The 18043-nt window shown below is 38.6% G+C and overlaps 2 protein-coding genes and 1 non-coding gene across 3 annotated transcripts; 1 reads left to right on the top strand and 2 right to left on the bottom strand.

The window, feature by feature from the left end:
- Positions 1-9661: 9661 nt before the first annotated feature.
- LOC102667600 (translation initiation factor IF-2-like) lies at positions 9662-10414 on the bottom strand. The gene is made up of 2 exons (XM_006598400.1): positions 10067-10414; positions 9662-9928 (listed from the first exon to the last, which is right to left on the bottom strand). The coding sequence occupies exons 1-2, from the start codon at positions 10412-10414 to the stop codon at positions 9662-9664; spliced, it is 615 nt and encodes a 204-aa protein (XP_006598463.1).
- A 3066-nt stretch (positions 10415-13480) lies between these two features.
- LOC102667469 (uncharacterized) lies at positions 13481-13828 on the bottom strand. Its single transcript, XM_006598399.1, has one exon. It carries the CDS (start codon positions 13826-13828, stop codon positions 13481-13483), a length of 348 nt encoding a protein of 115 aa, XP_006598462.1.
- A 3897-nt stretch (positions 13829-17725) lies between these two features.
- On the top strand, positions 17726-17832 carry LOC112999717 (small nucleolar RNA R71). Its single transcript, XR_003264924.1, has one exon. It is a non-coding gene; the product is annotated as a small nucleolar RNA R71 (small nucleolar RNA).
- The last annotated feature ends 211 nt before the right edge of the window (positions 17833-18043 follow it).

The raw sequence follows: 18043 nt of genomic DNA, 5'->3' as shown, positions 1-18043 counted from the left end.
ACAACCCACACAAATATTTAGATCCGTAAAATCTAGATTAGGAAGAATTTCATCATTTCTCTAGAAATGTGACCTAAACATTCATGCTACAAGAAAGCAGATCGTTCATTCATTAAACTATGTTTAATGCCAACATTATTATGCAGAGTTAAAATGGTTTCAACATACAAACCATATAATTTCAATTTATATAAACCATCACAAAGAACACCAATACTAATGAGATGATTATGCTTAAATAAACTGAAACATCCATTACCAAAATTAAAACAGTATCTAGTAACATTAAGTTTATATAATGAAACTAAATTCCTAGATAAACTAGGAACAAAAAGAGTTTCCAGTAAATCTAAATGACGTCTAGTGTTGAGTTTTAAACGATAAGTCTCGACTGCTTCCAGTGGAGCTCTAAAGACGAACTTCTCATTTAAGCTTATGGTTTGGATTGTAAGGAATCCCTGCATAGTATTAGAAACATGAGTCGTACATCCAAAATCAATCCACCATGTATTATGGAGAACTTTACTTAAATTTAATTTGAAACATACATAAGAATTAAGTTCATCTTTCTCTTTTCGAACCAAGACTGTTAGGCAATCCTTCTGGAAGTGTCCAGATTTTCAACAGAAAATGGCAATTATTGCTCTTAGATGCCTCCTTCTGGATTTGCAAAGAGTTGTCATTGATCTTTAATGTCCCTTTGCCTTTATCATGCTTCTTCACAAATTTCTTTACAGCTTCTTGATTCCCTTGGTGATTTACATAATAGACTGACTGACTTCCTTAATTCTTAAGCCTCGTTTCTTCTTGAACTAACATATTGTGCAATTCATGGACATTCCATTTATCTTTCATGGTATTATAACTCATTTGGAATGGCCCATACTCAGACGGTAATGAGTCCAGAATAAACTGAACAAGGATGTTCTCATTCATAGCCATTCCCGAGGTCTTAAGTCCTGCTGCAATGTTTGTCATCTTAATGACATGCTCATGCATAGTACGTGAACCATCAAACTTCATGGTGGCCAGTGTACTCCCCCCCAACCTAGAATATAGCTTGTCCTCAAGCAAAGTATAGAAAGAAAACTGTGAATAACAATAGTATAAGTATAATATAAAAACGCTTCAATATTTCTACATCCAAAACTATGAACATGCTTTGTAAAGAATCAACCTTGAGAATAGGAGAGCAACATAAAAACTGTTGGACCTTGTGGCCTCAATAATCTTAAGAGGGATAGGCTTAGAATGCAGAAGAAGCAACAACAATCAATTTAACAATGTTCTTTAAACATGCAAGACACAATTGATTGCAACAAAATAAATAAGATAAGGGAAGAGAGAATGCAAACACAATTTTATACTAGTTCGGCCACTTCCCGTGCCTACGTCTAGTGCTCAAGCAACCCACTTGAGATTTCCACTATCTTTGTAAAATCCTTTACAAAGTTTGAACCACACAGGGACAACCCATCCCTTGTGTTCAGATGCTTTACAACAAGAGACTCACAGTCTCTTAGCCAATCTCATTGAATAAGAAGAATGGAAGAAGAATTCTTTCTTCAAGAGAAGAATATTACAATGAAGATCATGTAAGAATCCTTATAGATTTTGCAAGTGTTTGGCCAAGGATTTCTTTTGAGAGAGCATTTGACAATGAAGTTCTTTTGGAACTCTCTCATTGTCTTTTGAGAGGATAAGACATTTTGGACCAAAAAAACTCTCTCTTTAAAATTCATGTCCAAGTCACCTATTTATAGGCCTTTGATGGTCATTCACAAATCTAATGAAAAGATGTGATTGTTGGCAGATTTTCTGAAAACTTTCCACTGGAAATCGATTACAATGTTTGTGTAATCGATTACACAGTTATAATTTGAAGGGTTATGACTTTTGAATTTGAATTTCCAAAGTTTCGTTGCTGGTAATCGATTACAGACATATGGTAATTGATTACATGTTGAAAATTCAAATTCAAAACCTTTTTCAACAGCTATTTCTCAACCCTGTCTTCTGGTAATCGATTACACTTCCTAGTAATCGATTACCAGAGCCTTGCATGTCTTGAAAGCACTTTGTTTTAAGGCAAGGCTTGGTCTTTAGTGAATCTTGAAACAAGGCTTTGTTTGTTGAAGCAATCTTGAATTATTCTTGAAGCAAATGCTTATCATTTGAAGCAGCCTTGTTTGATTCTTCTTTGGCATCATCAAAATCATGTATACATACATTCACATTCTCCCCCTTTTTGATGATGACAAACATGTGATTTCTTCTCAACACCATCAAAGCTTGCATGATTTACATTCTCCCCCTTTCTCAAGAAAATTCTTAATTCTTCTTGACATCATCAAAATCTTCATGATTTACATTCTCCCCCTTTGTCAAGCAAATTCTTTTTGATATCATCAAAACCTGCATGATTTACAAAAACAAGCTAGCAATTCTAATGAATCATCACTTCATATCCCTTCCCTTTTCAACCAAGTTAGCACTACTTCCTATACCAAAATCCCAACATATAAAATTTACAACAACTTTGTACAGTTTATAACATAATATGCTTAAGTCAAACATTTATTTATTCACAAAGAACTTGTTTCCCTTTTTCTTTTTCTTTTCTTTCTTTTCTTTTCTATTCAATAATTTAATATTTAATTTACCTTAATACCCTCATTTAAAAATAGAGTATTTACATCATATTAGCCACCAAATGATAGAAATCCCCAACAAAACACCTTTGTTCTCCTATCCTAAGGTAAGATAGGAAACTTTTATTCTAGGTTACTGTTCCAACAAAATATAAAGTGTTTGGCTCAAAGGGATTGCAAATGGTAAAACAATATACATTGGGATAGCTTTTTGGCCAGTGGCTTAAAATGTACAAAAAGAAAGAATGTCTAATTCATATCCATGAATTATATGTTATGACAATTAGAAATTCATGTAAAATAAATAGTAGAACATATCAATGAGGACAATCAATGTAAAATCTATGGTTGCACACAATCACTAAAGCTTAAGACCTGTTTCCGTGTTCAAATCAAATCAATGTTTTGGAAGTTATTCTTTAATCAAGTCCGGGCCAAAACATTTGAATTCATTTGGTATTTGGGAAAGCCATTCATTGTTTTCATTCTCAATGTTTCCAAAAATCACTTTGTTGTGTTATGATCCAATCAAAAGTAAGTTTCAAAAACACCAGTTGTTGATTCTTTCCAAAGCATGTTATGTCCGAGAAAAAAAATTGTTTAAGTCCCAAAAATAGTTATATATGATCTATAACTACACTAACATAAAAAAATATATCAAAGCACACATAAATCAGTCAAAAACACAAACTCACGTAAGTTTCCAAACATAAATCCAAAAACAATAAATAAGGTAGTAAAGTACTAAAATTTAATACAAAGCGATAAATGAACATCAAGACAAGTCAGAAATTTTTGAAGATCATGGCTGAGGAGCTCAGTCTCCTCCAATAAAATAATCAACAGGATATGTCATGTCTTCATCCTCTTCTTCTCTTCCTCCTCCTGAAAAATAGGCATGTCCTCAAACCATGCAATGGTAGCTCTAACAAAATAGATTATACATTCAAAAACATAATTTGCGCATAAAGACTCAAAAGTAAAGTTTAGAAATATAAGACATAAGATCAAAGTAGCACAAAATAAGACAAAGTTTAGAAACATTGGGTTGCCTCCCAAGAGCTCTTCTTTAGCATCTTTTAAGCTAGATGTCCTTGTTATGGCTCAGGCTCCACTGCTTCATCATCCATAATTTTTCCCTTCTTTGTAAAAAAATCCTTAATGAATTTAGCATATGTTGGCATCTGCTCCAACACCTTAGAAAAAGGAATGTTAATCTGCAGTCTTTTGAAAATGTCTAAGAAACGCTTGTACTATATTTCCTTGTCTTTTTTTTTTTTGATTGAGCATGCAGATAAGGAAAATGTTCAAATGGTGGATGGTTTACTACAACTTTATCTTTGTTAGTGGCTTGTTTCCTTGATTTTTGCTTCTCTTTTTCATTTACCAATTTCTCTTCCACTTTTTCACTAGTCACCATTTTATCACTTTTCTCTTTTTCTTTTTCAACTTCTTTATTATTTTTCTCACCATTATCCTTCAAACCAACCACAGTCCCCTACCTTGTTGTAATTGAATTAGATTGTTCCTTTGATTTAATCTGTGTGTTTGCTAAGAAAGATCCACATCCATGCTCAGAGAGTTGTGTTGCAAGTTGTCCAACCTGAACTTCAAGATTTTTAATGGAAGCCTCAATGTTCTTCTGGTTTATGATGGACTTCTGCATAAACTAAGTTAAAGTATCTTCCATCTTTGACATTCTATTCGGCTGAGCTTGCTGTTGTTGTTGTTGTGGACTGTTCACTCTTCGGCAAACCTAATCGGAAAGTGTACCGGGTCGCACAAGTAATATAAAAATGGTAAGAACCGAGTATCAAATCACATGGAACTTGTTTCATTCAGAAAATATGTGTTCAATGAGAAAACATTTGTTTAAATCAAGTAAATATTAAATGGGGTTTTTATATGGAAATCTAATTAACTACAAACTAAAGTATCTAGAAGTTGAGAAGTAAAAACAGTCAAGTAAAAAGCGTTGGGTCATTCTACTAAACTTGTTTTGATGTTGCTAAAGGTTTTTCTCTATTTAACGTTGTTTTAGTGTTCTTATGCTGAAAAATTACCAAAACCAAGATCCCTCGAGTGAATGGGCCTAACTCTATTTAAAACTCGTCCTTGATCCCTCGAGTGAATGGGCCTAACTCTATTTAAAACTCGTCCTTGATCCCTCAACAAACTTAATTTAAATGAGTTGCATTAAGATTACAACATAATAAAGACTAAATCACTGCACTCCACTCCTAGACATACAGTTTTCTAGCTTGCTCTATCAAGTTCTAAGGCTTTAAAGCACTTCCCAATGCTAAAAATCCTAACTATACATACAAATGGGTGATCAAGCCACAAGCATGTAAAAATAAGCATAGATAGAAGCAGTGAACACATAAGAACATCATTAAATAGATAGTAAAAGAGTATTACATCAAAGGTTCAGCAGAACTCCCCAACAAGAGATTTAGCCTTCCATTACAAGCAATGAACTTTTTAGCACAAAGTACAGATTTTTAGGGAAGAAAAGTGGTTGAGAATGGTTGAGGATGTCTCCTTCAACCTCTAGAACCTTAATCTCAGCCCTCTAACCTAGACTCTCTTGGAGGCTGGTGGGCGAGCACATCTCTGGCTGATCCTCTTCTAGGGTTTCTCATCACGCTAAGTGAGCTGAGTGCCTTGCTTAGTGGATGACACTCGCTAAGCACATATGCCTCGCTTAGCGAGACACCAGCTGCTTGACCTTCTCTTCTTTTGGCCTGAAACTGAAGTGGTTTCAATATTAATTCACAAAATGGGAGTATCTATTGTGTAAAATCAAACTAAACATGAAAACATGCACAATTCCTACAAAAAGAACCATAAATTGGGGGAAAGATGCTAATTTCATGCAACTATTAAATACAAAAGTTAGTCGTAAATAACGACTAACAAGCTCCCCCAAATTTATAGTTTTGCTTGTTCTTAAACAAAGAAATAACAGTTTACTTGTCCTCAAGTGACAAAATTCACAATGGTTACTCAAAAATGTGTTTGTACCAAAGCATTCAATCACATGACATAAGTGGCAAGCAATCCTTCAACCAATAGCTCTTCATAAAGATATGTAGAATTTCCAAGATATGAACATGATCATTAAGTAGCATAAATGAAATAAGCTAGCAAGCAAGACAGGTATCAAGGAAGATTCATCAAGCCTAATCCTCACGGTCACTGTTTCACTCATAAGCACAAGTGTTTAAGGCAATTCTTCAAATCAACAACCAACACAAGTCTCAACTTTTGCATTTCATCTCATGACATAAAATCACAAGCACACAATTTGAATCTGAAGGACTTTCTTGGCTTGTAATGAGGCTGGGCTACAAACAATTCATGGTTTTTCTAGGATGCAAAATTTAGGTTCTAGGAGAGCATTCATCCTTAGATCAACTCTTTTTCTTTTATTCCCAGCTTCTGTTGAAATGCCACAAACATATAAGACACTTAACTTAAGCAGCAACACATGTAACGACCTGCCTCGTCACTACGATATCAACACTCTAATATGTGATAATTTCAATTTTTTAAAAACACAAACTCCCTTAATTTGCTTATGAAAATAGAAGTAATTTTTTCACAACATACATTCACCCAACAACACACCATTACTTAAGTGAATATACATAATTATATAAGAACAGTAACTCGGTACATGTCATACACACACAACGGAAAATAAATTTCTTCATAAGTATAATTAAAATCTAAGTTTTACATCTTTAACTCAACAAATAAAACTTAAAGCCAACTACGGAGGAGTTGATTACAAAACACAACTCTCTCCCAAATAATGCCAACGTCATCACGTCGGCTCGGCGGCTCCTCACCAGAATCTTACTCCTTGCACCCTGCTACTGTTATTCTGCTCCCACAAACAATGTTCGTGATCATCACAGGTATCAACCACATGATACAAAATTGCAAGGGTGAGTTCATTATAAAAAGAACCAATACCAAATCCAAATAACCACAATTAGCAAGAAACATGGGCAACATTAAGAGCTTACACAGCATTCATTATTCGACACACACATCCAACGATTGTTCATCATCCACATACAACAATTACTCACCATCCATCCATGGATCAAATCAAGACTGCACAGAATGATGCATGCACCTGACTCAACTCTCAGATGTAATGTGGTACGTACCAACAACCAAATCTCAAGAAATAGCATAAGCATGTCCACACGACACTCTCACTTAGGGAACCATGCAGAGTTCGTCGAGACCACCCGGTTATGCACGTAACTGCCCCCCTCCCTATAGGTGATCAGCCTGGGGGCCCAAAGGAGTTCCCTACCAGGTGACACACCCCCTTAGTACAAAGTACACTCTGCCACAGTTACTCTATTTCATGTGTCGTATGAGCTATGAACATGGCCAAAAGCAAGTTTCAAAGACCATGGACCAATTAAAGCGCCTAAGTATCCCCTCAGAAATGCTTACATTCTTTAACCACGCTTGTCACCCACGTTTGGGCCACCCACGTCTGGGCCATCTGACAAGGTCAGTGCATTTACCCCCGATGACATACACTACATACAATGTATGAACGTGGCCCAAAGCAAGTGTCAAAGACCCTGGAAGGTCAGTGCACTTCGCCCCCCACGAACATACACAAAATCCAACGTATGAACGTGGCCCAAAGCAAATGCCAAAGACCTTCGAAGGTCAGTGCCCTTAGCCCCCCATGAACATACACAACATGCACATGCCAATGCATTTCCAACATCAATCAACATTCCATTTTCACATCATTCTTAACATAGACATCATCTCGTCTCAATGACGTTATCAACAACAACAACAACCTCATTTCATATTCACATAATCATCAACAATACCATCAATTCATGTTGACATGGTCTTTATTAAGAATGTCATCTCAAATCAATATCATCATAATTATCAATATCACCACATATCAATTAAAATCCTGAATAATGACATCAATAATAAATCGCATTCCACACACACACACACACATATATATATATATATAAAGACAACAATATCATTCATCACAATAATTATATATATCACATCCCATTAGTTAAAAACATCATTTTCTATAACAGAAAAATCAGCATGCAACAGGGACAGACAGTTATCCTCATAGCTAGGTTCTCTGACCCTAACTATGGTGTTAAAACGGTAAATTTTATAATAAACTCCCCTCACCTATTGTGAGTTACGCACTGGTTCCTCATCACGTCACTTAAAGATTTCATTTTCGTCCTCGCTCGTCGGTTCCATGTAAGCCTCTACCATGCCAAAAGGAAGGAGACTTAATATGGATTTCAGAAAACAAAGCTAATAACAATGCTCTAGGTCAACACCTACGTCACTACATGAAAGGGCTGAGAGCATTTCGAGTTTTACAAAGGATATCATTTTGAAGTTCCGATCACGCCAATGTGACCGGGGTTCAGTGTAGGTTACGAAAATAACATGCATTTCATGAAAAGATAACGTTTACAAAGTCTTTTTGCTCTAGGGTTTTTCAGAGGAAGCGTAAAACATGCAATGGTGGTTCCAAAGTCAGAAAAGATGCAAAGACAAGCTGAAACTAACAAGGAACAAGCATAGAACCATGGTTACCTCGAAGGAAAATGAAAGGTCAGATTAGGGGTTCGTCCTCTATCGAAACCGCAAGCCAAGTTGGAAGATTATGCTTCGGTTGAAGGGTTCCTCTCGGTGTGGGGTTTCAATGGAGAACAACAACGGTTTGTGGTGGCTAATGGTGGTTGTGGGTGATGGAGAAAGAGCTTGGGACGTTGGAAATGGTTTTGGAAGAAAGAAAGGAGAAGAATGGCATTTTTCCAATGCTACTTGGACTACAAGGCTCAAAACGCACAAGTGAGCAATGCTCTCGGAAACGGAAATGTCACGCACACTCCAGACATCTTCTCAAAGACCGCAACGGTCAGATCGTGGACAAGTGTCTTGTGAAGCTATAGACCAAATTTCGAGAAGATCCAACAGTTAACGAAAGTTGGACAGCATTTTTACCGAGACAGCTTCATGTAGCTTCCTTGAGAAGCTTCATTAAGAGGCTTCCTCGAGAAGCTTCCTCGTGGCTTCTTTGAGAAGCTTTCTCAAGAGGCTTCTTTGAGAAGCAAACGCTTTAACTACTAACACCCTTTTAATAACTAAACTCACCTCCTTGAAAATAATTACGGATAAAATAACACAACAAATATAATCAAACATCAAATATAATTGCTAATAATATATAGAGATATATATCAGGGTGTTACAACACACACAAACCTTTATTCTTGAAACTTCTTTTTTTTATTTTAGCAGTATTTACTTACTACTTCTTGACACAATTTTTCTGTGTGGTTGCTACTTGTCTTACCACAATTATCATCACCCAATATCTTCCCCCAAATTTAGGAAAAATTTGCTTTGAACCATGATGCTCTCCTACAACCTAAAGAAAGGCAGATGGAGATTATAATTCACATATTCAAGCTCAAAATGGGTGCAAAGGATTCATCATTCATGAACAGGGTAAGCTATTTGGCTAAGTGGCTAAATCAATCAATCACGACCTTCATCATTTCCAAAATCATGCATTCATTCAGTATTTAGACATTCATGCAAAAATCGATACTTAATGCTAGTTGTTTTCTCACAATTTAGGTTCACACACTCACCAGGTTATGGCTAATGGTTACCTTCACAATTTACCTATCAAACAAACTAACAATTTCACTCACGTCCCTAATTCATGTTCTTTCTCTTCTAATTACCGCATACTTATTCAAAGCACATGATCTAACATCGCAATTCACTCAAGTCATGCAATCGATCAATTTCCAAATCATTCACAAACACAAAAATTTCAAACCAAAACAATCCACTGCATATATAAATGTAAAATGTTTTAAAAACTATAAAATTTGCTAAATAAGTAAATAACTATACTGAAATGTAAAAGCTGTATCGAAAAGGTAGAAAATAAATCAAGTCCTGTCTTCAGTCATCTGTGCTGGTATGGGATCATCCTGAGGTGAAGAGGGAGCATCCTGGACTGGCAATGATGTCTCTAGTGTTGGAGTGGGCCAGGGATCCCAAGTGCTCTGCGCCGCAGCCATATCTGCAACATAATATGTGTCTGCAGCGCCGTTTCCCTCCTCAAGTGCCTCAGATGGTGTGGCAGCAGGGGTAATCTCTGGAGTCTCCTCCGGTGTGGCCTCGGCCTCTGGTGTCGCCTCCGGCTCGGTGTCTAGCTACGACTCCTGGGCTATAGGAGCCTCACCTCCCCCCAAAGGAGAAGGCTGGACTCCTGGCCAGGCAACCTGGGCCATAAAGGCCTCCATGTTGATAATCGACTAATGCTGAGCCAAATCATGGATACTCTGCATCACCAGGCATAAGCCATGATGGAGGCTCTTCAGTATCGGCACTAAAATCTCTGTGTTCTGAGTGGAGGGGATGGAGGGTGCTGGGACTGGAGCTGGAGCAGGTGCTGATGGAGTTGGAGGAGCGGAAGAAAAAGGGGCAGAAGTGCCAGGTCCCCTAGCCCTAGTCTTGCGAGTCCTTAGAAAGGTGATCGTGAGATCATTCGGGTTCCAACAATTCTTTTGGATATATGCCAAATTAATGGTAGGGCTAAGGGACTCAAAAGTCAGAGAATCGGATACTACTCCTCTGGCTATGCACAAGGCTGTAATGAGTGCAGGGATGCCTAGCCGAGAGGAGTTGGGCTGGGCCATTTGTTATATCTGGCCTGAAATGAGCGAGCCCAAGTCCATATCCATCTTCATAACTAGCCCGTAGACTAACCTCGCCCTATCCATATTAAGATCGGACGTGTGAAAGGTGGGGGCGAGGTTGGAGTATGAAAGCACTCTCCAAGTCTGGGCGAGGGTGGTCAGGTCCTTCCTCAGGAGCTTCTAGGGCACTCCCTCAACATTCAATACAAAACCTCGCCCTGGAATAAATAATCAGGCAGCGAGCTCCTGAGGGTCTGGGTGAGTGCTGCTGAACCTGGGGTAGGTGGTGTACCTCTCCCCTGGCTCCAAAACCATGGGGGTCTCTAAGAAGGTGTTCAGAGACTCAGCATCAAACTTTATAAGCTTTCCTTGCACTCGAACCTGCCTGGGGGATTTATCCTCTGGATCATAGAGGTTGGCATAAAACTCCTTGACCAAGGCCACATCAATGTGACCATCAGGCTGCCTGGTCAAGGTTTTATACCAACTACACCTCTCGAGCTCCCGACATAACTCATCATACTCCGAAATGTATAATATGATGTTCCTCTCCGGAAGAATGTTCCGGGAGTGAACATTCTGGTCATATCTCTCCCAAGCGCCCTCGGAAATGAATCTGGTGGTATCATAGGGCTCTCAGGGTCTGGAGGCAATAGCTTTCCCCTTCCTAGAGGCCATCTGCTTCAAAAGAATCACAGGAATTGAAATTAGATAGGTTTTATTCACAACTAAAAATAGAAAAATAAAATAGGAAAATAGACAGGGCAGTTAGCAAGATTGACTCGCTTAGCACGCCTTAAGAAAATAACAGGATACGCTTAGCGCGACAACATAAAAATAAGGACTCTGGCTAAGCGAGACATACTCGCTTAGTTGACATAGCATAATGGCTAAGCGAGCATGGCTCGCTAAGCTTTATTCTCTGATAGAGAGCTAATTGCGCTTAGCGAGACAGGCTCGCTCAGTGTGACACACTACACAAGCTTAGCGCCAGCAGGCACTTAGCCCAACTTGACTACTGGAACATAATTGGCTTAGTGAGATTGGCTTGCTAAGCCTTATTCTGAAACAGAGAAGAAATTACACTTAGCGAGCATGACTCGCTTAGCGCATGAACAGAATTTAAGAAAACAAAATTGCCTTGGGCTTAGCGAGACTGACTCGCTTAGCCCAGGCTTATTCAAGCTAAAGAAGCATGGTGGCTTAACGAGACTGACTCGCTTAGCCGCCAATAGAATACCAAAAGCCTCAAACATTCTGACCTAACTAAACTAACTCGTTAAGCGCGGCATGCCGACTTAGCGAGTTCATACGAACTCAGAAATTAAAACTGGAAATTTAAACACTCGCTAAGCCTAAGTGCAGTGGCTTAGCAAGTTCATATAGAAAAGCATAAATTCAAACAGAAATGATGAACACGCTTAGCGGGACAGGGACAACCTAGCGAGTTCATCAGAAAACCCAGAAATTCATCCAAAATTGATGAACTTGCTTAGCGAGCAGACTCACTTAGAGAGTACATCAAAATTTACGAAAAATAATGGGGCTTCTAAGCCCCTACTAACCACTACTTACAGACCTAAAAACTTTAATCAAAACACAGCAAATGAACCTACATTACATGCGAAATTAAACCCCTAACAACATGCTTTCTAATAACTAACTAATGAACATCAATAGCAACACACAATCAACAATTCACATAGCAAACAAAATGGTCTTCTACCCTAAGGTTCAAACTGAAATTATAAATGAAGAAGAAGGTACTTACTTGGATTGCTAAGGAGTGAGTGAAGATAAAGGTAAAAGAAGCAGAAATCGCAAGAAAATATGAGCATAGTGCAGAAGTAGGGAATGCCAATGATGAGGAAAATGCTATGAGTTTTGCACAAAAAGTAATTGCCTAAGGCAGTAATGCTTATTTTTGGTAGTTTCGACTATCTCGCTTAGCGCGAGTGACTCGCTAAGTGAGCACTCAGTGATGTTTGAATTTTCAGATTTTAATTTCACACGCTTAGTGGGACAGGCTCGCTCAGCCCAATTCAAAAATTAGAAAACCCGAGAAGGATTTGGGCTTAGCGAGTTCTGCAGCTCTGATTGGTCTACAACTTTCACTAAGCGGGACGTGGCCGACTTAGCGAATTAAATGCCTCAAGATGCAGTAGTGGGGTTGCGCTTAGTAAGATGGTCTCGCTTAGCACAATTCCATACCTGAGAGGGAATTGGGCTTAGCGGGTAATCATTCTTCTCATTCCTAATTACTGTCATACCTCCTTTCTTCGGAACCACTTGTACGGGACTAACCCAAGCACTATCCGAAATGGGATAGATGAGGCCTGCTTCTAGCAATTTCAGCCCTTCCTTTCACGCTTCTTCCTTCATAACAGGGTTCAATCTTCTTTGTGGATGTCTTATCGATTTATAGTCAGCTTCCATGTTGATCTTATGCATACAGTAAGAAAGGTTGATCCCTTTCAAGTTAGAAATATGCCATCCAATAGCTGTTTTATGTTTCTTCAAAACTTTCACCAACTGAGATTCCTCTTCCTTTCTCAAGGAATTGCTGATGATCACCGGATTAGCTTCATTTTCTCCTAAAAACACATATTTCAGATGTCCAGGAAGGGTCTTCAACTCCACTTTAGCTTTTTCTACTGGGATGTCTTTCTTCAATTCTTCAAAAATAGCTCTTCCAAGAGGATTTTCTTCTGCACCTTCTAATTCCTCTAAACAACTCAGCACTTCTTTTTTCTCCTCCGTTGTCAAACACTCCATAGTATTAGTCAATGCTTTTTCAAGTGGAGACTACATTACCATGGCTCTAGCTACCATGTCTATCTCATGTTCCACCTTTTCTATTCTAAAATAGGCCTTGTGGTCGCTCAGGTGCTTCATAGCTTCAAACAGATTGAATGTAATTTTTTGATCATCTTCGCTCATTTCCAGATTACCCTTCCCCATATCCACTACACAATTGGCAGTTAGCATGAAGGGACAACCCAAAATAAGTGGAATTTCAGCATCCTCTTCAATATCCATGACAACAAAGTCCGCAGGGAAGGTAAACTACTGCACCCTGACTAGAACATCTTCTATCACGCCATAAGGCCTTGTAATAGAATGATCTTCCAGCTGCAGTGTCATTCTTGTTGGCATAATTTCCAACTCTCCAATCCTCCTGTACATGGAGAGAGGCATCAAAATAATGCTGGCCCCCGAATCAATGAGGGCCTTACCAACTAACACTGGACCAATAGAGCAAGGGATGGTGACACTCCCTGGATCCTTATGTTTCGGTGGAAGGATTCTTTGTATAACAGCACTGCAGTTTCCTTCCACTATGATATTATCACTATGGATATATTTACTCTTTTTGGTCAGCAGATCCTTCAAAAACTTTGAATAGAGTGGCATTTGTTGTAAGGCTTCTCCAAAGGGGATAGTTATCTCCAATTTCTTCAAGATGCCAAGGAAACAAGCCAAGTGTTGTTCCTTGTCTTTCTTGGACGGTACCAGAGGATATGGTGCTTCCTTCCCAAAGCATGAGACAACCTCTTTCTTCTTTTCTCTGGCCAACTCATTCTTTGTCTTCTTTTCTTCCTCTTTTTCTTTCTTTTCTTCATTTTTTTCTTCTTTTTCTTCTTTCTCTCTCAACTGATCATCTTCTTCTTCAACTACTAGCTCTTATTCATCGTTATTCCCCTTTTCATCTTCCACCATGATTGCCTTCTTGCCTTGGGTCATGACAGCTTTACATTCTTCTTTGGGATTGCTCTCAGTATTAGCCCCAAAGCTTCCAGAAGAATTATCGACTATCTGCTTAGCCAGCTGTCCTACTTGAATTTCCAGGTTCTTTATAGCAGACTCTGTGCTCCTGTGATTTGACATTGCAACTTGCATGAACTTAGCCAAAGTCTCCTCCAGCTTGGTTGTTCTCTCATAAAGGCTAGGCCCTTGATTTTAAGGCCTATTGGATGGTCCACCTTGGTCTTTATTGAATTGGTTTCCAGGATGAGACCTCCACTAACCTTGATTCTGATTAAAATTGGAACCTTGCTGGTAACCTGCAAATCCTCCTACATTAAATCCTGGTCTGTGATGATTCCCCATATAATTCACTTCCTTTGCAGCTTCATCAAGACATATACAACAATCAGATTCATGAATGTTGAGTCGCTTGCAATTGGGTTGGCAGCTTACTAAGTGTCTCCGTCAATGATTCTAGCTGCTTAACTGGTAGCTTGTTCTGTGCCAACAGTGCATCTTGTGAAGAAAGCTCTAGTAGGCTTCTCTTTGTAGGTATATGAGTCCGATCACGCAAGATAGCATGATCACTAGCAACCATATTTTCAATAAGCTCCATAGCTTCTTCAGGGGTCTTCAATTTAATCTTTCCTCCAGCAAAAGCATCCAATAACTGTTTGGGCTGTGGCCTCAACCCATCTATAAAATTGTTTAGCTGAATTGGCTCAGAGAATCCATGAGTTGGTGTTTTCTACAGCAAGCTACGGAATCTCTCAAGCGCTTCACTCAGGGATTCATCTGGGAATTAATGGAATGAAGAGATAGTTGCCTTGTCTTCAACTGTCTTGGACTCAGGAAAATACTTCTTCAAAAACTTCTCTACAACCTCCTCCCAAGTCTTCAAACTGTTTCCCTTAAAAGAGTGCAGCCACCTCTTAGCTTCTCCAGCCAAGGAAAATAAAAATAAACTGAGCCTCACTGCATCTTCTAGCACACCGGCAATCTTCACTATGTTGCAAATCTCAATATAAGTAGCCAAGTGTCCGTAAGGGTCTTCATTTGGCAATCCATTAAACAAATTTCCTTGAATCAGCTGAATCAAGGAATGAGGATATGTGATGTTGTGAGCTTGAACCTCTAGTGGCGCAATGCTTGTAAAGAATTATGGCACGGTCGAGCTAGAATAATCTTCAAGAGTTACCCTCCATGGTTGATCTTCAGCCATAATTGGAACTTTAGTTGCACTTACTTCAGATTCTCTTAACTATAGAAAGATTGAAGATGATTCAAATGATTGAGCTTCCTCCAAACTTGGTTGTGCTGTCCTTTCCTGCAAAAATTTTCTCCTTCTTCCTGCATTGTTTCTCCTGCAAGTAGCCTCTATCTCCAAATCTAATGGAATTAAATCACCTACAGAAGAGTTACCTCGCATACAAGAAACACTAAAACGAACAGTAGTTAACCAAATCAAGAGAAAGTAATTCTAACTAACTATTCACAAAATCAATCAAAGAATAATGAATAAATGTCTACAAACTGAACTATACTTTCTAAATGGAAAGAAGTTGCCCGGCAATGGCACCAAAATCTTTGTTCGCTCTTCGGCAAACCTAATCAGAAAGTGTACCGAGTCACGCAAGTAATATAAAACGATAACAACCGAGTATCGAATCACAGGGAACTTGTTTTATTCAGAAAATATGTGTTCAATGAGCAAACATTTGTTTAAAGCAAGTAAATATTAAATGGGGTTTTTATATGAAAATCTAATTAACTACAAACAAAAATATCTAGAAGTTGAGAAGTAAAAACAGTCAAGTAAAAAGCATTGGGTCATTCTACTAAACTTGCTTTGATGTTGCTAAAGGTTTTTCTCTATTTAACGTTGTTCTAGTGTTCATATCCTGAAAAATTACCCAAACCAAGATCCCTCGAGTGAATGGACCTAACTCTATTTATACCTCGTACTTGATCCCTCAACAAACTTAATTTAAATGAGTTGCATTAAGATTACAACATAATAAAGACTAAATCACTGCACTCCATTCCTAGACATACAATTTTCTAACTTGCTCTATCAAGTTCTAAGGCTTTAAAGCACTTCCCAATGCTAAAAATCCTAACTATACATACAAATGGGTGATCAAGCCACAAGCATGTAAAAATAAGCATAGATAGAAGCAATGAACACATAAGAACATCATTAAATAGATAGTAAAAGAGTATTACATCAAAGGTTCAGCAGAATTCCCCAACAAGAGATTTAGCCTTCCATTACAAGCAATGAACTTTTCAGCACAAAGTACAGATTTTTAGGGAAGAAAAGTGGTTGAGAATAGTTGAGGATGTCTCCTTCAACCTCTAGAACCCTAATCTCACCCCTCTAACCTAGACTCTCTTGGAGACTGGTGGTTTGTCGCTCTAACTTCTTCTCTTGCTCTATTTTTTTGACCCCTCCCTTTAGTTTCCCCCAACTTCAGTGTTTTAAAGGCTCCTTGACGTTTCAAATTCTAAAGGCTTGCTTAGCGAGATTGGCTCTCTAAGCGCGAGTTAGTGAAATTTGGCTTAGTGAGTTGGGCGCGCTGAGCGCGAGAAGAGACAAATGACTCGTTGGGTGAGCTTGCGGCACGCTAGGCGAGCATATCTCTGGCTTATCCTCTTCTAGGATTTCTCATCATGCTAAGCGAGCTGAGTGCCTCGCTTATCGGATGACACTCGCTAAGCACATATGCCTCACTAAGCGAGATACCAGCTGCTTGACCTTCTCTTCTTTTGGCCTGAAACTGAAGTGGTTTCAATATTAATTCACAAAATGGGAGTATCTATTGTGTAAAATCAAACTAAACATGAAAACATGCACAATTCCTACAAAAAGAACCATAAATGGGGGAAAGATGCTAATTTCATGCGACTATTAAATACAAAAGTTAGTCGTAAATAACAACTAACATGGACCCCTATTTGAAAAACTTGCATAAGAGTTGTTAGAAGAACCTGCAAAAGAAGTGTTTAGTGGGACCATAATATGCATTATTATTTTGTGGCCTCCAGCCATAAGGTTAATTTGAACCTAAGCAACCTCTGTAGCCTTGGTAGTTTCCTTAGAAGCTCTGTTGAGGTTTGGCTTGATTCTACAAATAATGGACCTCCTCTTCCTGTTGGCAATCACCAGGTGTTGAATAATGGCCATTCTGATGGTCCCCACCATAGAAGTCACATCTCAGAACTTGTTGAACTTGATGAGCTTAGTTTGTTTTATGTGATCCACCTTGTTGAAATTGTTGAGGAAGTTGGCCTATTTGTTTTGTTAAGGCCTCTATTTGCTGATGCAAGGGTTTGTTCTGAGCAAGAATTGCATTCTGAGTATCCAGCTTCATTATACCTTTTCTTTGAACAGGAGTCCTATCATGGTGACTCTAACAATCATTGGCTGCAATCAAATCAATGATTACAATTCCTTCCTCAGGGCTCTTAGACATCATAGTACCTCTAACTAAGGCATCAAGAATCATTTTTGTTTGGGGTCTCAAACCACTATAGAAGATATGTAGTTGTGAAACATCATCAAAACTATGGTTTGGGCACCTTCGTAACAAAGCCTTGAATCTCTCCCATGTTTCACAGGAAGGTTCATCAGACCCTAGGGAAAAAGTAGCAATGGCGGATTTCGCACTAATGAATCTAGACGGAGGATAGAACCTTGCAATGAATTTTTCCTCCCTTTCTTCCCAGGTATTGAGACTTCTTTTTTGGATGTGATTGGAGTCATGTCTTTGCCTTACCTATTAAGGAGAATGGGAAAAGCTTTTAGGTAGACAGTTTCAACATCTTCATCAAAAGCTCCCATGGTACTGCACAACTCCATGAAGCTAGACAAATGTGTGT

Source organism: Glycine max, chromosome 15, assembly GCF_000004515.6.
Source record: "Glycine max cultivar Williams 82 chromosome 15, Glycine_max_v4.0, whole genome shotgun sequence".
NCBI classification, from domain to species: domain Eukaryota; kingdom Viridiplantae; phylum Streptophyta; class Magnoliopsida; order Fabales; family Fabaceae; genus Glycine; species Glycine max.
Note: the sequence above shows the minus strand (reverse complement) of the source record. Positions and strands in the feature narration are given on the sequence as shown.

Excerpts from the sequence above, each read along its gene's own strand:
- LOC102667469 (XM_006598399.1), bottom strand. The coding sequence starts at position 13,828 with ATGCCACTCTATTCAAAGTTTTTGAAGGATCTGCTGACCAAAAAGAGT.
- LOC102667600 (XM_006598400.1), bottom strand. The coding sequence starts at position 10,414 with ATGGCCCAGCCCAACTCCTCTCGGCTAGGCATCCCTGCACTCATTACA. Across the intron at positions 9,929-10,066 it reads TCCATCATGGCTTATGCCTG|CTAGACACCGAGCCGGAGGC; the intron begins GTGATGCAGAGT and ends CAGGAGTCGTAG.